A 24,365-nucleotide genomic window follows, 5' to 3' on the forward strand; every position below is an offset into this window, starting at 1 on the left:
AGTTATGAGCACAGATGGGCAGTAACGCCAGAAGATGTGTTTGAGGTGTGAGTTAATGAGTTAACAGGTAATCCGATTACCTAGTACTGTAATCTGATTACTTTTTTCAACTTGTAAAGTAAGGGATTACTATTCCCGGGCAAACCCCACTCCTGCTAAACAGGTGATTTAAGAGACACTGAATCTTTGATTTTATTTATTTTTTACTGTGTTTTACTTGAATCTATAAGTAAACACACACACATAAATTATTTTATGTGCTGCAATATGCAGGAAATAGGTTTACATGTTAGACACATTTCTTCCAGTCAGAGACAGTTGCATGTAATTTAATTTTCGTTCGATGCATGAAGTTAAAAGATGAAAACTAATAAAACAATTTTTAAAAAATAGACTTTTTCATTTGATTTAATTTTATATGATTGATTATGCAGAAAAACAGCTTAAAGGTCTGTTGCTTTATTACATATTCAGGTTGTGTATCATGTTTTTAAAAAGTAATAAAGTAGCTAATTACTTTTGAAAATAAGTAGTCAGTAAAGTAACAGGATTACTTTCTTGGAGAAGTAATCAGTAATTAGTAACTAATTACTATTTTCAAGTAACTTGACCGACACTGCTTATGAGTTAACAGGTAACTTGATACAAAATCAGCAAATATGATGAAACATGATGCTTGTTTGTTATTGTTGTCTTGAGTTATCCATGTTTAACATTAAATGAATCGCTACAAAAATAAAATTACATAAAAAAATGTATATTTTTATATAAAACAAAATGATTTGCTTATTGCTACAAATTCTACATTAAACCTTATTAACACATTACCTTACACGTGACAAATCCCAGGGTCGAGACCAGCCGGAGACACAAAGCTCAGGGGTCACAACCTTCAGTATTCCCGGTACTAACTCGGATAAACGGGAAGCTTGTGTCAGGAAAAGCATGCGCTGTAAAATCGAACATGCTGATTCATCCACTGTGGTGACCTCTTCAAAAGTGAGCGAGCAGCTGAAAGTAGCTTTTCTTCAAATTAAGCTGTTTTAGTGTTTCTCCTCTGATGTTATGCTGCACATCATTTATCAGTGAACATGTTTCGTGGCATCTTTGTGTTGTAAATTCCTTCAGAAGGCACTATCTGATAGTTTGTGTAAGAGCGTGTGATCGGACTACAAACACTTCACCTCTTAATGCAGCCGTGCTGTCGGCTGCTTTGAATACATCCTGGCCTCAAGGAATAAAAAGAACGATTCTTTCTCAGTGAATAAATCAGTCCTGCATGAAAAATACATCGATTTATTAAATAATTAATGCATTCATTATTTTTCACATTTCCTTCTGTCTTTTCCTTTTTTAAACTTGCCTTTTTGCAATGACATAAGCCGTTATTCTTCGTCTGTGTTTACAGGATGCTCAGTCCCACACGGACACACCTGACTCAAGCAGGAGAAATTGAGGTCACCAAAGAGAAGTTTTAGGCAGCCAGCTGTGTTTCTTAAAACTTTTTCCCCCTGCCTTTCCTGCCCACCTCTTATGAATATACATGCCGACGTCCCGGGAGGCCTCGGTATGAAGGTGCCCATATGGAAAACCACCAAACTCTTTTAGCTCACCTTCAGGAAACCTGCTCATTCTTAATCGTATGCTCACGGTTGTGCCGTTAGTCTCTGAAGTCTCTGCTGTTTGCACTGAGGAAGACAAATGTCAGACTTAAATAAACAGAATTCAACTTGTGGCTTCATATGTTATCTTTAGGGCGGCCCCAGAAAGCGAACGCTCTCTTCTTTAAATGAATGTGGTGAAAAAGACAAAAGGCTTAAAGCCGAAGTAAAGTTGTATCCATTTATGTTTATGTTAAATATTATTATTCAGAAATGAAATCATGCTTAATATCACAGTGATTATTTGTGTCTTTGCCTGTTTCAAGCAGTTTAAGAGAAACATCACTTCTAAACTCTTTGGTTGGTGCGTTTCATCTCGCAGGCAGATTTGACACTTGATGACACATTAACAGCAGCGTCATCAAAGATCATCGATAGACTGATGCCAGCTCAGTGCTGCCGCTGCTGTGTCGATGTCTACATAAAGTACAGTAACGTAACCAAAAAGTAACACCCGGCGACCTTTTCCTCACGCTTTGTTTGCCATTCATCTCAACAGTTTGTTTATAATTTGAGTTCAAATTCTGAAATTGGTTTAAATTTGATTAGAAAGTCTTGTTTTGTCAGATTAATGCCTTCCTTAGCTATTGTCTGAATTCTGAGGATGAGCTTTTTTTAAATTGGATGTTATCTTTTGTAGCTTATTGAGACAGCGTTGATCGATTGATCCATAGACTGAAACATTCTGAGAAATCAAACCCTCTGCCTAACAAAACTTTAATGTACATATTTTTCCCATCATGACAAAATCAGCTGAAGGTTTAATGACTCAGACACAGGTGACCAAAAATAATCATATGAACACGGACGCAGAGTTATGGGATCGATTTCAGTGTTTGCCCATCATGTGCCCTTGGCTGTACACATCGTGAGCATACAATAAAACGGGATTTGCATACACGTAAATTGTGGTGCAATACTCTCCAGTAAAATTAGATGCTAGGATGAGTTATTATTATTCCCTCCTTCATGCAAAAGCAGCACAAAGCCTGAAGCAGTATTTTGTATATCGATTTAAAGTGGCAATGCATTTAACAGGTTAGCACTTTTACAGTAGGAGGGTTGTGGGTGCAGGATGTGTGGTGGGCTGGAGCCCTGCTGTGGGGAGTGTTTATGCTCTCTGGCAGTCCAAAGACATCTTATTCAGATTAACTGGGATTCTAAAAGTGGGGATGCAAGTGAATGGTTGTCTGTCTCTCTGTATTGACCACATGATGGACTGGCCACCTGTTCAGAGCGTACCTGGTATTTTGCCATATGACAGCTGGGATAGGCTCCAGCTCTGTGAACCCTGTGCAAGCTTGGTTGATAGCTATGAAATGCTAATCACTCTAATGATTGTATTACTGCTGTAAGCTAAGTCACAGCAAGTGGTTAGCTACAGTCTCAACAAATCCTCTGGTGGAAACCCGGAGCAGTCGGTAATAACAGACAATGGTCTCCCTTTGGAAGCTGTTGCTACATGGCAAGCATTAGCATTAAAAGCTTTGATCTTCCCAGTCTAGAAGAAATGTTCATCACCGTTCTCATTTAGTCCTTTAGTCTCCAGCTGTCTCCAGCAGTAGGAAGCTGCTGTGATGCATTCTTGTATAGTTCTGAGTTTCATGGTTTCTTTCTGGGAGTTGATGCTGCGGATGACGGGCATTGTTTGCTTGTTCTTCTACACCTGCCTTTAGCTTCCTCATATGATGGAGTCAAGAGCTGCACTGACTCTAAACCATCTTGTGGTACAAATTAGTATTAGACAACAGTTCACTTGTTATAACGCAATATATCGCTATGTGTCCAGAGCTGCACAGGTTCCTTTATAATAAATGCTTTCAAATAATCTGAGCTGCTCTCAAAGAGATGTGTCTATAGGAGGACAGGCGGTTTCCGACGTCTTTTACTTCCACTGACATTTAAGCAACACATTAACAAGTACTTTGCTACATTTATCCCAGAGTAATCTCGACCCACACCATTACATTAATCATCAACAGCCTTATTTAGTAATAGCTCATCATTACTTGACTTTTACAGCCGAATCGGTTCATTTGTTGATAACAAAGTGCGGCGCAGAAAAAATAGTCACACGGAAAACAGGTCAATTTGAATATCAAAAACAGCACACAATAGATATAATTCATGCTTTGTTGAGATCCCGGTCTCAGTGGAGCCCTGTGAAGCTAGCTCAGACAGCATAAGTCCCCCAATAACTTCATTCACATACTGAATACACATGCAGCAGTCAGGCCCTACTCTAATATAGCGTTCTGTTTAATCTGCCATGCATGTGCTGAATCTCTCATTGCCAGTGAAAGAGCTTCTTCAATCATTTCCCCCACTGCTGGCACACAGTGCTGCTTCTCACTCTTCCATATCATCCTTCTGTGGGCTCCGATTCTCAGCTTTGCCCCCACTAGGAAAGTTTGCCGGGTCTCAATTTCTCTCCTTTGTGCTAAGCCTATGTTCTCTTAGGGAAAGATCAGCGTTCTGTGTCATCTGTCTCATGTGTCATTCATAATGTGTAATGTGTAGTACAATATTTATATTGTGTAATTATCTCTATATGAATCTGCATTTGTTAAAATATGCAGATTTTAATCCTTCTGATTCAGCGAGGCTTATGTATAAACTGCTGCATCAATCAAGACAACAGAATAACATTAAGCTTAATGCATTATTGTAACTTCTCCCATGAAAAATGAACCCGTCCCCGATGGCTAACACACTGGGTGTGTATCTTTAACGTCACATCTCTCGCACAGATAAGCCAGGAGTGTTCCAGAATCTTTTATTTTGAAAGTTCTGAAGCTTCTCTATACGTTTCCTGCGTCGTTCTTCCTGCTCTCCTCACCTGCTGTGTGGAAGGTGATGCAGGTTCCATAAAAAGTAGACTGGATGCTATTTTAACCAAAGAGCTGCTGCGAGGCTTCAGACGGCGCCTCCGGTGGAATCTCACACTTCGTCTTGAGTGGGCGTGATCATATGTGGCGGTTGCCTCGGTGGTGAAAGGTGGGGTACAACCTGGACAGGTTACAGTCTATCGAGAAACAAAATATTGCGTTAGTATCATGTTATTTATGTCATCTGCATTAAAATATAAATTGTTATAGCGAGTTTTTAATTTTTTACCATCCTTAGATTCTGCTTTTGTCAAAAAACTTAAATAAAACTGCGGCGAGACCGAGAGGTTATAAGAAAATGTATTCAGATTACCTGAATAATCTGATCGTCTGCCATGACCCCTAATTGGCCTTGGCTGATGCCCCGCCCCTCCCTGAGCCTGGTTCTGCCGGAGGTTTCTTCCTGTTAAAAGGGAGTTTTTCCTTCCCACTGTCGCCAAAGTGCTTGCTCATAGGGGGTCATATGATTGTTGGCGTTTCTCTGAATTATTGTAAGGTCCTTACCTTACAATATAAAGCACCTGTGCGGCTGCTGTTATGATTTGGTGCTATATAAATAAATCTTGAACTGAACGACTGACAGCCTGCCTGTTACTGACAGTTTATAGTTTGACTTAATGTTTGACTGAGATCATCCAGAAAACCAAAATACTGTCTTAAAAAAAGCAGTAAAAACAACAATAAGCAGTCTTTACAAAAGGTTTATTAAACGTAGAAACCATTGTAATGAATACATAGGAGATATTTTAAAAACTGTAGTTCTGTAGTCTGTGGTAGGCTGAGGGTTAAGCTGGTGATTATTATTTCAAGCTGCTGTAATGTAATAACCTCAGCTGGAGCTAGTTATTGTTAATTTGTTGGAGAAACAACAGAAATAACTTATTGGCTGTCATGTCTGGCTACTGTGCTCAGTGCATGCTGGGTCCTGTGCTATTTTTGCTCACCAAAGAATATTTCATGGAACAACAAAAAAGCCACTCACTTGTGTTTGATGTTTGGCAAAGACAGATACATGAATTGGGTTATGTGTGTTGCTAAAAGAGCAACAGACTGATGAGTTTGATTTTTAGGAGGTTTGGGGAGGCAGTCGTGAGGTCCAGCAGCTCAAGAGATGTTGGGGATAAAAGATAGCGGTGAAGTGATTTCTCTCAATTTCTTCCTGGAGTGCTCAACACACTGCAGCTCGAGAGGATCCAATCAAATGGAGAAAGCACGACCAAATACAGCTATAAGGGGCAAACATAGAAAACTCCAGCAAATGCAGAAATGCTCTGCAAATACAGCAAACTCCATCAAATGTGATGCAGATGGGAAAAAACTTGAAATACAGAAACACAAGTCAAGCACAGAAACTCAAAAGTACATTTGAAACATGCTGCACATATAGAAATCACAGGCATATACAAAAGCGCTGTATATAACACAGATTACACTGTTTCCAAGGGCCAATTAAAAGTAATGGATACAGCTGACACCCACTAGTTCCCATGGTGAGTCATGAGGTTGCCAGGATGTACCATCCATTATTTGTGTCAGAAAATAGGATCAAATAATATTTACTTTTACAGTTTGCTTCGTTTAACTTTGTGTGCTGTGCTGTGCCATTTTACCCCTTTGCAAATGTGCATTTTGTGCACAGCTTTAATAAAGGATTAGGATTCAACTTTATTGTTATTACACATGTATAAATACAGGGCAACGAAATACAGTTTGCATCTAATCAGAAGTGCAATAGGAGCAGATTATGTACAGATAAAGATAGTGTAAAAGGTGGGACTAGTTATGTACAGATTATGTACAAATAAGTGAAGTATGCAGATGTTTGTATTGCTATACAGATGTACTACAGGCAAATGTACAGATATACAGATGAACTGTATAGCATGCAGATGTTCTATATTGCTATACACACAAAAATACAGATGTGCTACATATATACATATATACTAGTTGGTTGCACGAGGATATCAGCTCATGCAGTTAATTAAGAGACAGAATAACGTTCTTGGGATTGAATGCCTCTGCAGTCTCTCTGTTACTTAGACAAGCAAAATATGTTTTTATTACTATTTCCAGATAAGTGACACCTATAAATAAGACCTTTGAAATGTTAGAACCACAACTAACACTTTTATTATCCACGCTGAGAATATTTTTATAGACTTAAATTAGCCTTCAAATTATTATTAATATGATAATATCTAAATGCAGACTGAACCCTCTACGACAGGGGTGTCTAACTCAAATACACAGTGGGCCAAAATTCAAAACAGGAACAAAGTCGCGGGCTAACGTTAATATTTATTGAGATATATTTATTGCTCCAGATATAAGAATGAATCTTTTCTTATGGACTCAAACACGTTTTGCTGAAAAACTGAATATGGAACAAGCAAAGCTTAATACTAAACTATATATATGTTAGCTGTATAATACCAGTAGGCCAGCTCTGATAGTCATTTGGTATGGCTTCGTGGGCCAAATGTAATTAGGCTGCGGGCCAAATTTGGCCCGCGGGCCAGAGTTTGACACCTATGCTCTACGTCCTCACTGACTGCCAATCCTCTCATCCTTTGTTTAAATCAGACGTGGGCTCCTTGCTTCTTCGGTTTCAGGTGAAGTTTGAATGATTTCAGGGTCAGGCTGCACCCAGACTTTAAGGTTCAGGCCTTACATCCCTGCTTCTGTCTGAAAATGAGGCATGTGGCAGAGATATATGGGCTCGGGTCTGTGGAAAAAAATGACGTCAAATGATTTAAATTTGTAATAACTAATAAACATTGTTACAAATTGCTTTCAGTGGAGTGCAGATTTGATTGGACTTTGAGTGAACCTGTGCCCGTCGCAGTCTGCGTCCGTCGGCAGGAATCATCCTCTGAGCGTTGCAGTGACCAGGTGCGGATGCCTCTCCCGGCGCTCTGCGCTGACAAGCTCTTTAATGCGTTTGATTCCCAAATATATAAATCTATTTCTGCTACGTAAGGGTAATCTGCACTTTTATGCAGCGATGATTTCTGTGTCATAGCACAACTTGTCAAAGGCGATGCGTTTGCCCTCTGTGCACCGATGTGAGTTATTGAGTTAATGTTGCTTTCAGACTTACACTGGCTGAAAGCAGAAGAAAGAAACGTGCGTATCGTCTCCCCTGTTTGTCTCTTTTCTCGAGCATTTCAAATCTGTTACTGAGATCAGCATCTTGGACTAATCCTGAAAATATTTGCATCCATTTTTTCCTATATTTTCTGGTGATGAAGCTTTTTTAAAGAATAAACAGTGTCAAACATGATCTCTCCTCCCACCCTCTGTTTCTGAACAACGTTCAATTATCTCACTTGATTAACTTTTCATTACAACAACCCAAACAAACAAACAAACACTTTTCTCCAGGGTGAAGGAGTCTGTGATAAGTGATGCTCTTGTTCCAAAACGACTCGCCACAAACACGGCTCCATATTTTCAGCGTTTCTCAGTAGGTTGAAAATGTCCTGCCATCCAGCCTCATAGACTGTAACATATTAGCATATTTATTAAATTTTTGCCCCTCTAATGGATGGAACATTTGCAGTAAGGAGTCAAAGTGATCACTTTCCTCTCTGCTGTGCTACGGCAGTCCTTTCAGTGTTACCCTGCCACGCTGTACTCACTTTACCAGAAAATATGAGCTGGTAATTTTCTCTCCAAACATCTGCTAAAGATACGTGCATTTAATGATTTGGAGGCTTCAAGGAATCTCAAGTCCCGTGTCAGGTTTCTTCTTGGGGTTTTTTTTTAGTTACAAGCGACTGTCAGGCCCACAACACAATATGTAAACAACTGCAGATATCTGCAATCAATATTTCATGCGTCTCACTTTGTTATTCTACAGCCTGGCGAGATATTGTCAGTCATATCATTGCTCCCTCTAATGCGAGGAAACAATCTGGTGTCATCAAATACTATTACAGCAGATAATCTTCCTCAGGAGTGTTTAGAATTAAAATTTCATTGTTTGCTAGAAGATTTTGACACCCACACCCGAGACGTTTCCTCCAATATTTAAGGGCATGTCAGAAGCCTGGCTGCGCACCAGTTCCCAAATCTCTCAGCAAATTGTGCTTTGAGGGATTAACGACGTTTACTGTCACATTTGAGCCCTAGTTTGAGATGCAGGATTACATTTGGATAAAAAAACCAAGCAGCTACAGTGTAAGTGCATTTATCTCTCAATTTCTAGGGAAAATTCCACCTCCTGCGCCACCCGGACAACTCCACGTCACATCAAAGCTGACACACTTAAGCTTCCCAGATAACTTTCTAAAGACTTGTCAATAAATCGTGTCACTGCAGTCACGGCACATCTTGCACAAATGTTATTTCCCCTGCACGCTTCTTGAATGTTTGAACCTGAGAGAATATATGACCCAATTTCACTGCTGTGGAATCAATCTTGTCACTCTTGCCACCTAGAGGATACCAACCACAGCGACAGACGAGTAACAGGCGAAGATCCTAATTTAAGCTTGGAAAATCACGAAAAGGTCCTTGAGCCAACTACGCTTTTACCTTTTGCGTTAGACGTGTCTACATTTGGTCCTGCGTTACATACAGGCCCTCACTGCAAAGACGTTTCGGGGAAAGGCCACCGCCATCCCTAAAGGGAGGCCGTAATTATGCCAGATGGGGCGTTCTGACTTTCAGCCTCGGGTAAGTCTTCTCGTGCCCGTGGTGAGACTTGTTGGCAGTATTGGCAAAGGAACAGTGCCACACTCACCATTCATACTCTGCCATCTGTGTGTTGGAGTGTGGAGGCTGTGAGAAACTTCTGCTGGGCTAGCGGAGCGGGCGGAGGCATGCCTTTGTGTTGGACTGATGAGCGGACGTACAAGTGGAATCAGCCTTTCAATTATTTCAAAACAATCCATTTAAACCTGGACCGTGATTTGCTCGTTCCACCAAATACACCTCAGCGTTGCAAATTATGAAAAAGAAGTTCAAAAAATCCTGAATCTGAGAGGATCATAACGAACTAAACAGACTGAGCCTCCTCTGGGATACAAACAGTGTTTTTAAGTGAAGCATGATGTGAAAACAGATGGAATTAATTTTGTGCAATTGCTAGAATCATTGTGTTCGTACATCTGATTACTGCAAATTAGACCAGGCTTGCTGTTGTGCTTCAGAATGATGACAGTTGACATGTTTTACATTTATATATTTTAGTAATTATGAAGCACTAATGTTTTTCCAAAGAGCTGAAACGAAGTGGACAAACTCACAAGTAGTTTTGCTCATGTGAGCATAATTTCTTTTAAGGTAAAGTCATAACAAATTATTCGTGCTTTGTTCATTTGAGGCCGCTCGTGTCCCGCTCGTGCGTCTTTGCCAGGTGGCTGTGAGAGTGATGAGCAGTGTGTTTTACATTCCAGTTAATGCCAATTTTTGTAAAGACGATAGTTTGGAGAGCAGAACCAAAGCAGCCTTTCTCACATATTTTAAGGCACGCTGCACAGTGGATGACCACCACATCAAGGCTACTACATTCACTGTACTATTTACTGATGTTCAGCACACAGCTCTAGGTGTGTGAAAAGCAGCTAGGAGGCTCGGTGGCACGTACACACTGCCCACAGCACTCTGTATCTGCCACGAGGGGAAGCTGATCACATGGTGTCTTTGAGACGATATAAGGATTAGCTTTGAATATCTTAAGTCTGCCGTGTACTCGTTTTGCACACTGCTTTGCAACAGGGAAGTGTGCTAGTTCCACACCGTGTGATGAATAATGCACAGGCTGCGTGGGATCCACACAGTATTCAGTAAACTTTTGCTTTTGTTCCTTTTAATTAAGTGAAATGGTGCCTTACACACAAAACGAGATATATCGTTTGAATCTAAGTAGAGCTTGAATAGAATCAGTGAACTTGTTCATTGCTGCGCGTACAGCACGTGTTGCACACTCAGGAAAATCTCTGATGATCAGAGTCATCAGGCGTCCAGTGACGTCGTGTATTCAGAGTGAATGGCAGCTTGAAGTGGCAGTTGAAGCCATTCAAATGCTAATGGATCGGTGAGATAGGAGCCAGTTACAGTGGATTTATCCAAGCAGGCACATTTTACCAGCCTGTGGCTTTTTCTATGAGATTGTAATTCTGGTTATTTTCAACCTGTGCCTTTTGTATGGGCTGTTTGATGTTTTATTGTGCAGCTTTACCTTTCTGTGTTTTGCCAGTGGTGTTGCTTTATATTTGATCCCTTCATGCCCAGCACAAAGGGATAATATATAACCTCTGTATAACCCCAAAACAGCGAAACACAATAGGTCCTGTGAAATTATTCGACTACCTGAACTTTGAATGTAGCCTCTGATAAAATGATTCCATCACAAATGCACTTCTTTCATGAGATAGCTTATCATTTATAAAATGCTGAATGAATATTTTATCTAAACAAATTTAAAGCCCGGTTTAAATAAAGTAATTCGATTATATCAGTAAAAGTTGATTGTTTTGCAGGATGCGTAAGCTATCCTTTAATTAAAATACATCAGCTCTTCATCAATATTTATAGCAGTGTTGGCTAAGGCAGCAGTCAGTGCACTGTAAACCTGTAAAACCATGAACACAGCCGTTCCTTCTCCTGCAAACGTTCTCAGCCAGCACAGGTCACATGTATAAAGACGTCCTGCTAATGAAACCACAGCACCTTTATCATATACGTAGAGTTTCTTGCAGTGGTTGTTTCAGACCTGTTGGTCCTGTCAGGACCTCGATGGGGTTTTGACATCTTCTCTCAGCGCAGTAACACCCGGCGTCCTGGCCTTTCTCTATTTTGGTGGAATGGAAACGTCTCCAGCGCTTTGGAGGAGGACGAGGTTCAACAGCCCCAGACTGCACTCAGTACTTCTGTGGCATTAAGCTTTATTAAACCACCTGTGAAAAATTAGATGTCTTTCAGAATCTACACTGCTGCTGCACTGCATCAGTTTTCAGCTTTCGTCCTTATCTGGAGTCGAGTGCTTGGACTCAGTTTAGTTTCATTGAGTGTCGATCGGCACTCAGTGTGTTTTGTGCTAAACTTCACTTGGCAGTTTTCAATTAATGCGTTTGTGGTGCAGCAAAATACTGCTTCACTGACTCTTGCACTCTTCTGGTGTGTCGAGTCCTGAAAATGCGATTAATGTCAAACGCACGTCCTTTAAGCACGTAAAAGCAACTTTAGATGTTTTGTTTTCTTTGGATTCATAATGCAGCTGTTTATTTATTATCCCAGAAGTCTTTCACCACCATGAGCCTGGGAGGAGGTCCAAAGGTCACTGAGCATTCACCATTTTAATACTTCTGTATTTGCTCGCTTTGTTTGCCCCCAAATAAAAATGCAGTCATTTTAAGTTCTGCTGCCTGTCAGTCAAACTTTCTGAGGCTTTATGAAGCAAAGACAGAGAAAGCTCAGCGCTGTGGGACCACAGCAGCCATTTCTGAGATTTTAATGTCAGTAAAATTATTCTGTGCTCACCGAAGTCGAGTTTAACACTGAGACGTTTTATTATGACCTCATTAAAACCAATTAAACCATTGAAGATTTACAGGTTCAGCATGTGTTGCATATGTTACTGACAATGATAATGTCATATTCAAAGATCATCTGCTTGTTTTGGTGATATTTATCTCCACTGTTTGAAATCAGCGTTGTGAAATTGGTCACTGAGCTAGCAAGAAAAAGCATCCATCCATCTTCATCCGCTTTATCCGAGGCCGGGTCGCGGGGGCAGCAGCCTAAGCAGAGAGGCCCGGACCTCCCTCTCCCCAGCAAGAAAAACCAACTCCTGGTAACTCGTCAAGATCTTAAAAATAACAAAATTACAACAAAACCCCCCCAAAGACCATCATTTAGAAAGTAATGATAACTCGAGCTCCGACTGTCATTGTGTTCCCACGATGCTACTGAATGTGAATGCAACCTGTCACGAAATGAATCGGTCTGCAGCAGCATTTCATAATGTCTTGAAATGGTTAGCGCAGGAAAGCCGGAGCACAATCAATACAGTCCTTTATCTTTGGGGCTGTAAGTTGACATTAATTAATGTTCAGCAGTGACATATCAGTCTTTGCCCTATTAAAGCTTTGTTTCGAGGGTTATTCTTCCCACTGTGCCATTTATTCATTTTTATTCTGCTGAATGTTCATCACGCCATAATTAGCCATTTTTCTCCCATCCAGAGCATCATAACCCATCACACCACGACAGCGTTGGCTTCCTGAGCACCGTTACCAGCCCGTTTGTCACTTGACGAGTTAACAACGCAAAGTTTGTCAATATGTTTTGCTTCTGCGTGTTTGTCTGATCGTTTATATCGGACTTATGAAACATGCAGTTTAATGTTATTTAAATGCTGATGTCTTCAGTCTCCTCCGGCCCGTGTTGTTTGACATTTAATAATCAACACAGTGACATTTGTTTCAGCTCGTTCCTTCCTGTAGAGATACCGTAGCTAACATTTACATTGGAGCGTCTGTAATTTCTGTCATTTACATTCATTGAGTGAATGATCGAAGCAAACTTGTGATGGGCAGCTTGAATAATCAAAGAAGTAAGTTCCTATTCCACCTACTCATTTATAGCCTTTCTTCTCTGCTCCTTTCTTCCTGTCCCCCCCTGCAGAGCTGCTGTCAGCCTGCCACGAGCTCCGGTGCCGCTATGGCTGCGTCATGACTAGAAACGGCACCTTCTGTTTCTGCGCTGACGGCTTTGAGGTTGGGGAGGACGGGACGAGCTGCAGAGGTAGGATCCTGCACCGCTGGTGGGGCCTCCTGCCATGGAGCGCTCCCCCCTTTTCCTCCCTCCTCTCCGTGCAAGTCTCTCCTTTTGCCCTCGGCCACACTTCTTTCAGTCGAATAAGCAGGAGCTGCTGCCTATATGAGAACCATCTGGGCCTCATGCACAGCACAGACACACACACATCCTTACACATGTATACAAATTCTTCATGCTTTTTTTATGTTCTTCATGGTGTGGGGCACAGGACATGATTTTGCTACAGTTGCACTGAATTATTTGAATTCTGCACATAACTTGTGCGTAGAATTGCATAATTATGGAGAGGAAAAGTTTCACGAAGTGGGAGTGCTGCTGGAGTTTGATTCTGCTCGGGGAGGCGTGAGAAAGCGCCGTTACAGCGCAGCGCATTTCTTATAAAAGTAATTATACCTGAGGTGCCAGAGTGAGGCCGCATTAAGTATACTTTATGTATTTGGGTCATGTTTGAGCACCTAATTTGTTACAAATGACTCTCTTCCTGTTTTCCATAAGATCATGATGAATGTGCCATGTATGGAGCATGCAGCCAAACCTGCACCAACACCTACGGGTCATACAGATGCAGCTGCACAGAAGGGTACATCCTGCAGCCCAACAGGATATCGTGCAAAGCCAAACAAGGTGAGTGGCACGCTTGCATCATAATTAGCACAGCGTACGCGTTCTGTCTCGTTCAGACGTGGAATCCCGGCTTATCGTCTCCTCGCTTTTCACAAGAACTGGTAGCGCAAGATTAATGGGACTGAGCGATGACCACATCCATCACCACACGGGGACGGCTGGATGTGGTCAACCCAGGATAATGATCAAATTAATGAGCATGAGATTTTAAGTGGGCGCAGTCTGGAGTATTTTGTGCAGAGACAATACCTGACATCACCGTGATTTATGTTAATGCCCGATGCTGCTAACAAATCTGCCCCACTTATTGTAGAAATTAGACAAATCAAAGAGTTATTGTGTTTTGGTGAGTGCGGTGTGTAAATAGTCCTGAGTTGTGTCGTTTGCAAGTTTGTTTTTTAGGGTTGTTGCCACTTTGGCGCATATGGGTTGAAAATAGCTGGAGGCCCAACACGTCTTGTTGGGGAGAACGCCGCTGGTGCAGCTTTTAATCACGGTGACTGGTGTCCTACCAAGAATAAACTGAATATGATTACCCATAAACTTAACTGAACCCAATGCTCACATGCATTAATATTAATTTAGCAGAGAGCGATAGTGGTACAAGGATAACTATGGGGTTACCATTAGTTGTAAAAGCTCATGAATATAAATTCCTGATGGAGCTCTCAGAGGCCAGGAGATGAGGAGCAGCAGGGTATGAAAAACATATTAACGCAGCGAGTGTAAGATTGAAGTCGGGACTCTGAAGCGCACATTTTTCTTTTTAGGGATTTAATCTCGGTTTAATCTCTGCTTTGACTCTGACTTCAGTGAGTTTTACTTTCTCCTAACATAAATGTGACGACACCCGTCTGCTCTTCATTTCTACTCGATTACAAATGTTTGAAGTGCAAATTTGATGTTGAAAACATCTTTATTTGATATATGCAAAATACAGTTATCAGTACTTTCTGTAGATGATAGTTGAAGCTGTTAAAGACATTTAGTGTCACGTGGTTGTGTCAGATGTAACCGGATATGTTTGGTTGTTTAACCTCAATGTTGTGTGAACATGAGCTGTGATTGGACACCGCCGCCTGTGTCAGGATTGGCTTTACCTCGTCATTAAGTTAAAGAAAACATCCACAGGGCGCCTGGTGTCACAGTGCTGTGTGTGTTTTAGTTACATTCTCTCATTATTGTTATTCGTGGGTTTTGGTTCTGCTTGTGTTACATTTTTAGTCCTTGGATTTTGGTTTCTCTTACTTTTCCTTTCTGGTGTTCCTCGTTTCGTCTCCTTGTTCCCTTCATCTTCCCACTCAGTCGTGTCTCTGTCTCAGTGTCTGCATCTTTGTGATTGTCTCGTGTTTCCTGTTTTACTTTGAAAGTCTGTGTCCTATGCCAGTGCATCTAGTTTTGCTTCCTCTTGTCTCATTATGCGTGATTAGTCCAGCTGTGTTTCCTTCCTGTTTCCCTCATTACTTCCTTGTATATTTAAGCCCTGTGTTTTCCTTCGCCCACTTCCATGTGCTGTGTGTTTCCTCTGTGGTCCTTGTTATCCTTGCACCCAGTTTCTAGTTTCCTAGTGTCTTTGTTCTCGTCCTTAGTTTCTAGTTTCTGCTTTTGGATGTTTTTGCTACGGCCTAATAAAGCTGCCTGTTTGAGTTCATCCTTTGGCTCCTACATCCTGTAACCTGACACCTAGTTTATGTCAAAATGTAGTTTGTTGTTGTTTTGCTTTATGAGCTTCAGTTGCGTGCGTTGTATATGAGTGCAGACTTGTATATAGTTAAACATGTATGAATTATATACTGTTGATTTCTGAATATTGATTTGTAAATAATGGAATTTGAACAGACAAAGTGTGAACGTCATCCTGCTGCTTTTCCAGCATAAACATTGTGCAGACATGTTTGAAATAAAATGATTCTAATTCCTTATAATAACTTTGATATTTATCTTTTCCCATGATACATGTTTGTAGCCTTGCATGGTCAAAGTCCCATCTACCCCCCAGTGTGGGAGAAAAACGCTTGTCCCTGCGTCACGCACCAGCAGTTATTTGAGTGGACATTCTGATTTATTACCTATATTAGGAGGGCAGCCCTTGACTTGAACTTGTGCTGAAGATTGGGATAAATAAGGGCCCTTTCAGGGGGTGAACCTGATGTCAGAGACTGTGCACGCTCAATTAAGCCCATAAAGAGGCTTATTTCAGTTCCACCACCGCAGATCTCGTTCCACGAGTCCAGGCGGGAGTGTGTGCTGGTGAACACTCGCATGTCATATCTGCGTTAATGCCGATGCTTTTCTGTTATTTGAGCTTCAAGAAATCTGTCCTGAAAGTGTTTCCAGCTGTTTGTTTGTGCAGTGGTGGAATTAGAAATATTGTGCATGTTTGCCTTGGTTGGGTTAACACTGAACAGTTAGACAGTAAACTTTCCGATGGTCTTTCCGCTCATATATTTTGCATATCACGCTGTTTTTAAGGGAAACTTTACTGAGCTAGCAGAATAGCTTTGCTGAGTCATCCCACGATAAGATTTATGTATTTTTATTTCAGATCCTGGCGACAGCCGGCCAGCGCTTCTCATCGGTGGCTCAGATCGCATCGTCGTCACCCATCTAAATGGAAGCGGCCTTCAGCCGCTCAGGTCCTTGAGGATAAATGGGACGCTGGCTCTGGATTTCCAGCAGAACCAGGAAAGTGTGTGCTGGGTGCTGTCTTCAGAGTCCTCTGGGCAGCTCCGCTGTGCTGTGACAAGGAGCCTGCGTGGATTCACACGGGAACAGGAAATACGAACTCAACAAAGTTTGCAGCGTATGTTTATATCAGTTTCTTCTTTTGTTCATTTTTCTGATAAACAGCCGTCTAACCACACGAATAAAAGGTATTCCTGCCTGTGGCGAGCATCATCCGGGGCTCACGCTTCTTTGTTTTCTCATTGTACTTTGCTCTCTCCCTCTCTCTCTTACCTGCGAGCTCTCTCGCTCTATCTCCTCATTATCACCGAGGCTTACGACAGGTTAGCCTCAGCAGTTTTGGAATTCATCTTTATCCTGCAATCGCCATTCAGGCCTGCGAGCTGCACTCGCTGCACTCGCTGCACTCGCTGCGCTGCTTCAGAAGTGCTACCTTTTTCTGCTCTAGTAAAGATTCCCATGAATTATAGCCCATTTCATAACAAATGTGCTCGACTTTCATTTGTTAAAGTCTCATAGAAAGCTGCAAGCTAATCAGAATTATTAATGGCCATGGTATCGTTTAAAAGGGCACTGGAACAACTGCACAAATAAAGATTTAGTTTATTCATCATGAGTAGCAGAGTTTGCCTTTGCCGTCAGGAAACTGTTCACAGCATCTTAACAACAACATTGCTGTCAGTTTGATCTCAGCTCGGACGTGGAGAAAACGTCTTTAATGCAAATGCTGCAGGGTTGCTGCAGTAATATTTCTGCAGGGTCATTGGACATGAGTGGCGACAGACCCTCTGTAAGGAAAAGTCGTCCCCCTCTAAATGTGTCCTTGCAAACAAAGCTTCATAACTTCAGATACTTTACAAACGTGCAAAGAAAGAACTCGTGCTTCGAGTTTAAAGCATCAAACCTCATCAGCTCAGATCTGTGACTAAAGACTAAAAGTCGAGATAACCAGGCCACCCGCTGCTTCTGTTTCATCATTATTTTTGTCTCTTTGGTTGCCACGGAAACCTTATTTTATTTACATGGCATCTGTTCTATGCGAGGATCTAACGCGTCTCCTTCTTTCCCGCTGCAGATGTGGAGCAGATGGCGATTGACTGGCTGACAGGAAACTTTTATTTTGTTGACCGCGTCACTGACAAGATCTTTGTCTGTGACAGCGGCGGGGACACGTGCGTTACCGTCCTACAGCTAGACCTGCTCAATCCTAAAGGCATAGCTCTGGATCCTCTCATGGGGTGAGTGCATACCTTCTCAGAAAGCCACCACGCAAGTCTCATTTATCACCGCGTGTCATTTTTCAGAGGAAAAAAATATCAGAGAAAGGACAAAAAATTACATTTCAGTGCTGATAACAAGAGATTTATCAGGAGGAGTATAAGAGGGTTACAATAAAGGGATTTAAATGATTTCCTGTCCTTCAGCTGAGCCATTTTCTCTGTGTGTAATTTGGTGAATAACTGGTGATGCTACTGTCTAGACATTCATTTGTATTCACTGATTTCACATCCCACAGAAGAACAGGCCCCAACAGGACTTTCATTACAGGATTTTTGTCTCTGAAGATCAACGAAAAAGCGCAGCACCAGTGGAAGAAAACATATTCCCACACTGCTCTCAGTGAAAACTGTAACATTTAGAGCGTGCGGCTGACAGTCTCAGCGATCACGATGTTGGAGAATTTATTATTTCTCGGGAGTTTCCTGTGTCACCGTGCAGAACAAACACACACTGCATGGCCCAGCTGTACCAGCCGGTGAACCAATTATCAGCAACCCGGTCTCGCCAGGGAACAGCAAAGCTCCAGTATTTGTGACCAGTCAAAGCTAATTTTTCCATGTATACCCGTCCTGTTTTTGGCTGTTTGGCAGTGGAAACAATCGTCTGCGATCACGTCAAACTGTCACGACAGACCTCGTAAGGCCGAGACAAAACGAACCTTTGACCTAACGTGTAATTCATTCACGCTGTTGTCACGTTGGGGATTTCTGCTTTATAATCCACGCTTATCCAGCACCTCTGTTTACGACCGTAAACCTCTCACCAAAATAATTAGCTGGTTTTTTAAAGGCAGGGAGAGTCGGCTGGCTGCAGCTCTTTGTTCTCGTTTGTGTTACAGTGAATACACTGCACTCCCTGTGATGTGCTCCAAGTCAGGCTGGCTCCTAAGTGGTTGTGCTGTAATCACACATGACTCGCATACACATATGAACCTTATTCTGTAGATATAGATGGATAGTGGTCTCGAGTCCGCTGCCCCACGAGGGAGCTGGTTTTGCAGGCTGCTGGATAGATGGACTCTCGGAGCCTTATTCCTGACTCTAATTGGTGAGAAATAGGTACAGCCTGAGAGAGGTCTGTCAGCCCAGAGCAATGGAGTGAAAACAAAAGAAATCAGGGAGGTGTTAGATAGCAGCGCAGCGTGAGGAGCAGTGTTTATAGATTGTGCCCTGGTTTGGCACTCCGTCCCTCTGCATCCTTGCCTCTCTTGCTATTGGATAAGCATTTTAACTTGATGGACAGCCTTTTCTTCTCTCTAAAAAGCTTTTCTGAGTTTGATGGATGGTATGGTTTGTTTATCAGCTAGAATTTTTATCAGCACTACAAAATTGAAGCGTCCTCTCCCACGAGTCCTATTTTAGTGTAGCGTGTATACCCGTGATGAAGAAGCGCTGCTGGCAAGTTTCCTCCCGAGCTTTGATATTATAAAATAATTAAAATCCTGCTGTTGCATCACACCGTCAGCCCCGTCCATGGAAGTAAAGTCTGCATTTATACATGCTAATAATTTGTTTGGAGGGGAGCAAAATTGTCGCCTGGAATCTGATTACTGACATTTTTATATTTTTGGGACTGTTTCAGTTTTGCAGGTGTCGAACTTGGAAATAAAAAGATGCATTGATGGCACAAAAGATCACCAAGGTTATTATGCTGATTTATCCTGTAAAAAATATTTCATTTATTATCTCAAAAGTCACGACTGGAACCCTGCTGATGGCGTTGCAGGAAGTCAGGAATCATCAAAGGTCAACAGCAAGATTTGTCGTACAAAAACAACGTTGAAGCCTTCAAGCTGTTGCCAGAGTCAAACACTGCAACGCTACTTTTTTTTGTATTTATTATAAATTAATTTTTTACAGAATTATGTTCAGAGCATTATTTTAAATTAAGCCTCCGTGATTTTACACTCCTTCAAGTGCAAGAGGATCTGAAAGAAACCAGCCGTGTCCTGACGCTGCTGTAGTTTTGGCCGATACGCTGCTCATTGATTCTCCAGCTGTGAGGCTCCTGCCTTTATTCGCTGCCCCCGTGCTTTTTACTTTCACAGGTGCTCATTCCCAGAATCCAACAAGGATCTGATCATAGCTGCAGAACGCACAAATACAGTATCGGCTCCGTCCTAATCCTAGAAAGCAGTCATTGATATGCCACGTGGAGGTGCACCTGTTTGGGGAGCTGGGTTTGCTGATGCCGGCAGTTTTTCAGCACAGCTTGGTCGAGGGTTCAAAGGGCAGCCCGTCTCTCCTCTGGTTTGACTTGTGCAGATTAAGTCGGCTTCCCGTCGTTCTCTGGCTGGAGCTGGTTATCACTGGAAGCTGTTAGAGATCCATCCTCACAGAGTCCCAGCGAGGCAGCGGGGCAAGCCTTCCATATAAATGACTGAATGTGCATACCTGAGCAATTTTAAAAACTTTCAGAGCTGCAGTTACTTTTGCTGAAGAGCATTCCAGTTATTTCTGGTGATGTAATTTAGTACCTGTAGTAAGAATCAAATGACACCTGTCCTCCCGTAGTTACTCTGGCTCCCTGTGTCTTTTTAGATTGATTTTGAAGCTGGCTTCTCACTGCATCACACATTGTCATTTTGTGTCTGCTCACATACCCCGAGGTCTGCTGCAGCTTTCTAAATGTCGCCAAAATTACCCAAAGAGAAATGGAAAATGCTGCTTTTATTACATTTGCCTCCAGGTTATGGGCTTGTATCAGAGAAGCAGTCTAACAAGTCATTTTTACAAGGCCTTCAAAGGCAGCGCGATGCTGTTTTTAAATCTTTTTTTCTTGTAATTAAAATTAATTCTGTGCTGATTTAATGCGTTCATGTGTTTTAACCTATTTGTACCGTTTTTACTGTATTTGTATTTGATCAGATTGTTGTACTATTACATGAAACTCGATTACATATTTGCATGGGTTGGTGAATGTATTCATTTTGTACTTTATGTCCTTCCACAACATCTCTGTTGGATTAAGATCAGAACTTTGACTTGGATCTTCCAAAAAGTCACATTTTATGCTTGAATATTGTTTGCTTGAATGGATTTTCTGTTTGGCTTTCCTGCAAAACCCCGTCTGAGGGATTCAGTTATTGGATGAAATATGTTTGCATTTCTGTTTCCAAACTCTTGAGAAATCTCCTAATGTTGGCCAAGGACCTCAACTGGTTAGTTGCAATAGTAGTAACACTCAACAAGAGTGCGCGGTCGATGTTCGAGGGGGTGGATGCAAAACTGCTGACGACTGCTTGAACGAACATTGGATTAGACTAAGATTGTTGGCTGTAAGGATCAAGTGTCACTCTGTCATACTGGGATAAATGCAACCAAACTACTAAAATGATGCACGGTGAGGTTTTTCCGGTCACATTGTGACTATGATGGTATCCTTTACCTCGTTTAATGATTTAACCCCCCCTCTCCTGCAGAATGCTCTTCTTCACTGACTATGGGAACGTGGCCAAGGTGGAGCGCTGTAACATGGACGGCACCAACCGGACCCGGCTGGTCGATTATAAAATCGAGCAACCCACTGCTGTGGCGCTGGATGTGGTCAAGAAGCTGGTGTATTGGGCCGATGCCTACCTGGATTACATCGACGTGGTGGATTACCAGGGCAAGAACAGGCACACCGTTATCCACGGCAGCCAAGTGAGTGCCGCTTTGCACAGATTTTTGCCTTCCACGGGCCGCACGTTGTGGACTAACGTGGGCTTTTCTTATCAGGATTTGGATCCACTTACAGGGTGTTCTTTGGTTAATGTTCCGATTCAGGGCACTGTGCTCTATCACTGTAAGGCAGGTGGCGTGTTCACTGCTTGTTGTTTTAATTCACTCTTCATTTCGGACAAAAGGGGCTTTTGTGTGGCGAATAAATGGTTTATTAAATTGAAGAAATTGAGTCGCACGTGGGGCTGCTTTCCAAATGAGCGTGTTGGTAGTCTCACTCCTGCAGCACACTTTTGAGTCCTTTCATCACGAACGATGATTATTCATTAAAGGGTCCTTTCAGCCAACTTGGACTAGATACTCGGGCTTTATGAGGAAAGAAGAACATACACATCAAGCACCGTGTTCTGTATGCAGGTGTTCTTTGCATGATATTGCCTCATTCATTTGCTCGCGCCCTCATTAGACGGAGTATCTTCATGTCATCGCATTTGCATTACAAATGCGATGTTGCCGCTGTCTGTCTTTTCTGTAGCCCGTGTGTGGTCTTTAATGTCGTAGCCGCTCGCATCAGAAGATTCCCCACAGGTTTGCTCGCTGCATTATAATTTTAAAGCTCTTCATACTTGACAGTCAGGAGTTTCTAAACTTCCACAGAGTAAAATTTGTCATTTCAGAAAATATCTAAATATCCTCTGTTGTTCTCTGCTGTTGTGGTGAGCCGAGGAGATTACAGTTAGCTGCGCAGATCCACTTCTCTATTTGAAGTTGACCCTGCTGGTATTTTCTGTGTTTTTCATACAGATGGTACTGAGTGCTTCCTGTGCTGTATAGGTGAGCTGCAAGCTCTTGAAGCAGTATGTGAGAGTTCCTTAAAAAAGCATCTCGTGTGAAAGTAGAGTGCTGAGGTCAAACTCCACAGGGGGAGACGGTTGAGTGGTTTGTTTTTTATTTCTTTCTTTATTCTGACGCGTGTTTCTTGGTGCCCCTGATGTCAAAGTGTGGGCCAGTGAGCTTAGGTGCACTTCCTGTGAACACAGCTCATCCAGCCATGTCGCTATGTGTGGGTGTCAGGCTGCTAAATGTAGCATGGAGGCTGCAGTATCAGGGCCAGCAGCCTCCCAGTGGAGTCAGGCTTCTGACTCTGCACGGGCTGCCAAACAGCCCCACAGCTATCGCCCGTCCCTCTCATGCAAGTCTTCCTTCATTCATCTTTATTATTCTTTTATTTTATTTTCATGTTGTGGTTTTGTGTGTTTCTGGTTTCATGAAAGATGAAAAAAAGGAATGTGGATCTTTCTTGTTTTTCAGGTGTCGTACATTTATTCATTAGCTGTGTTTGAGGACTACCTCTATGCTATCCACTCTGACCCTTCCAAAGGGAGTTCCTCTGCAGAGCTGCTGCAGATCCACAGGTTCAACATCACAGCAGACAGCAGGACGCTCGCCAGCCTGGGGAATTCTAAAGGACTGCGGGTTTATCATAAACTCACTCAGCCCAAAGGTAAAGGACAGTTTCTACATATTTGCAAGTATCTTTTATTTTCTGTCATATATTTGAGTAAAATACAAGCAAAAGTACTGACATTTCTCTTTCTCATTTCGTTCACAGTCAGAAGTCATGCGTGTGAAATGGATTCATACGGAAAGCCGGGCGGCTGTTCCCACATCTGCCTTCTGAGCGGCAGCTACAAGTCCAGGACCTGCCGCTGTCGTACGGGCTACAGCCTGGGCTTCGATGGAATGTCCTGTAAAAGTTAGTATAAGATCTGCTGCGGAGTCAAACTGTGTTTTATGAAGATGCTAATATTTTTGCAACCTCCCAGCCCCCAGTGTTTGTTATAGGATTAGACTTAAACCACTCTGTGGGATACTTGAGTTTGGAAACTGCAGTGGGAGAAGTTTGGTTTTGACAAAATACAGCAGCTGGCACATTTGCTCACAAGCTGGACATCACTTCCTCTTAGAGAGAAAGAACCGACACAGAATGTCAGAAATAGTTTCTCTATGTTATTTCAAAAACCAGTATCATTGTGGGGGCGGCTGTGGCGTCTCCTGATCTGAAGGTTGGTGGATCGATCCCTGGCTCTTCCAGTCCACATGCTGAATTTTAGAACGCCGGGGTGAGGTGCTTAGCACTACTGCCTCATAACAAGCAGCTGCTGGGGATCTGTGCGGAGGTCGGCTCTGTCCCGGTGCTCCAGGTTATCCGTGTTACCTCTGAGCTAACAGCCTACCTTTTAATCTGTGCCAGCTGGCATAGGCTCCGCCCCAACCCAGCCAGCACCCCAAATTCAATAAGTGGAAGAAGACGGATGGAATATTATTAGAATACTCACTGTGAGCCGATTGGAGTCAAAGTTAAAGAGCACAGATCTAAAAGGTTTTCTCTGGCAGTTTTTCTAATTGAAAAGAATCTGAACTAATGTCAGCCAAGGATCTTCTGCTCGTGTACCATATTAGAGCCAAGCATATGCCACGCATGCACGGCCTTCGCCCGACAGCGATGACGATCACAGCGAATGGTGAATACACACCCGTTTGAGAGTAATGTCCTGCTATCGACCTGTCGCGAGTCTGACTGACTGTTGCAATAATGAGGTTTTAAGTTTGTCTGCATTTGTCGGCCAGTCTGATCAATCGCTGGACATTGTGTAGTTGACAATAAAAGCAGGGGATCAAATTGATGACACAATTTTAGGGCCCGCCACATTTCGATCGAGGTAACGAAGCATCGGGAGGCAAAGCGTGACACGTTTGATTTATGCCCCCCT

The 24,365-nt window shown here is 42.3% G+C and overlaps 1 protein-coding gene across 6 annotated transcripts in view; it reads left to right on the forward strand.

Annotated features, from left to right (window-relative positions):
* lrp1bb (low density lipoprotein receptor-related protein 1Bb) overlaps nt 1–24,365 on the forward strand; it is a 250,031-nt gene that overhangs the window by 93,098 nt on the left and 132,568 nt on the right. For all 6 annotated transcript variants that reach the window (XM_040027788.1, XM_040027789.1, XM_040027783.1 and 3 more), the window contains 7 exons: nt 13,187–13,306; nt 13,835–13,963; nt 16,509–16,766; nt 17,724–17,886; nt 21,351–21,573; nt 22,903–23,095; nt 23,204–23,347. In XM_040027788.1, the coding sequence (XP_039883722.1) occupies nt 13,187–13,306; nt 13,835–13,963; nt 16,509–16,766; nt 17,724–17,886; nt 21,351–21,573; nt 22,903–23,095; nt 23,204–23,347 (1,230 nt within the window). The remainder of the gene's footprint in view (nt 1–13,186; nt 13,307–13,834; nt 13,964–16,508; nt 16,767–17,723; nt 17,887–21,350; nt 21,574–22,902; nt 23,096–23,203; nt 23,348–24,365) is intronic.

This window comes from Simochromis diagramma, unplaced genomic scaffold (assembly GCF_900408965.1).
Source record: "Simochromis diagramma unplaced genomic scaffold, fSimDia1.1 OVJJ01000343.1, whole genome shotgun sequence".
Lineage (NCBI taxonomy): Eukaryota > Metazoa > Chordata > Actinopteri > Cichliformes > Cichlidae > Simochromis > Simochromis diagramma.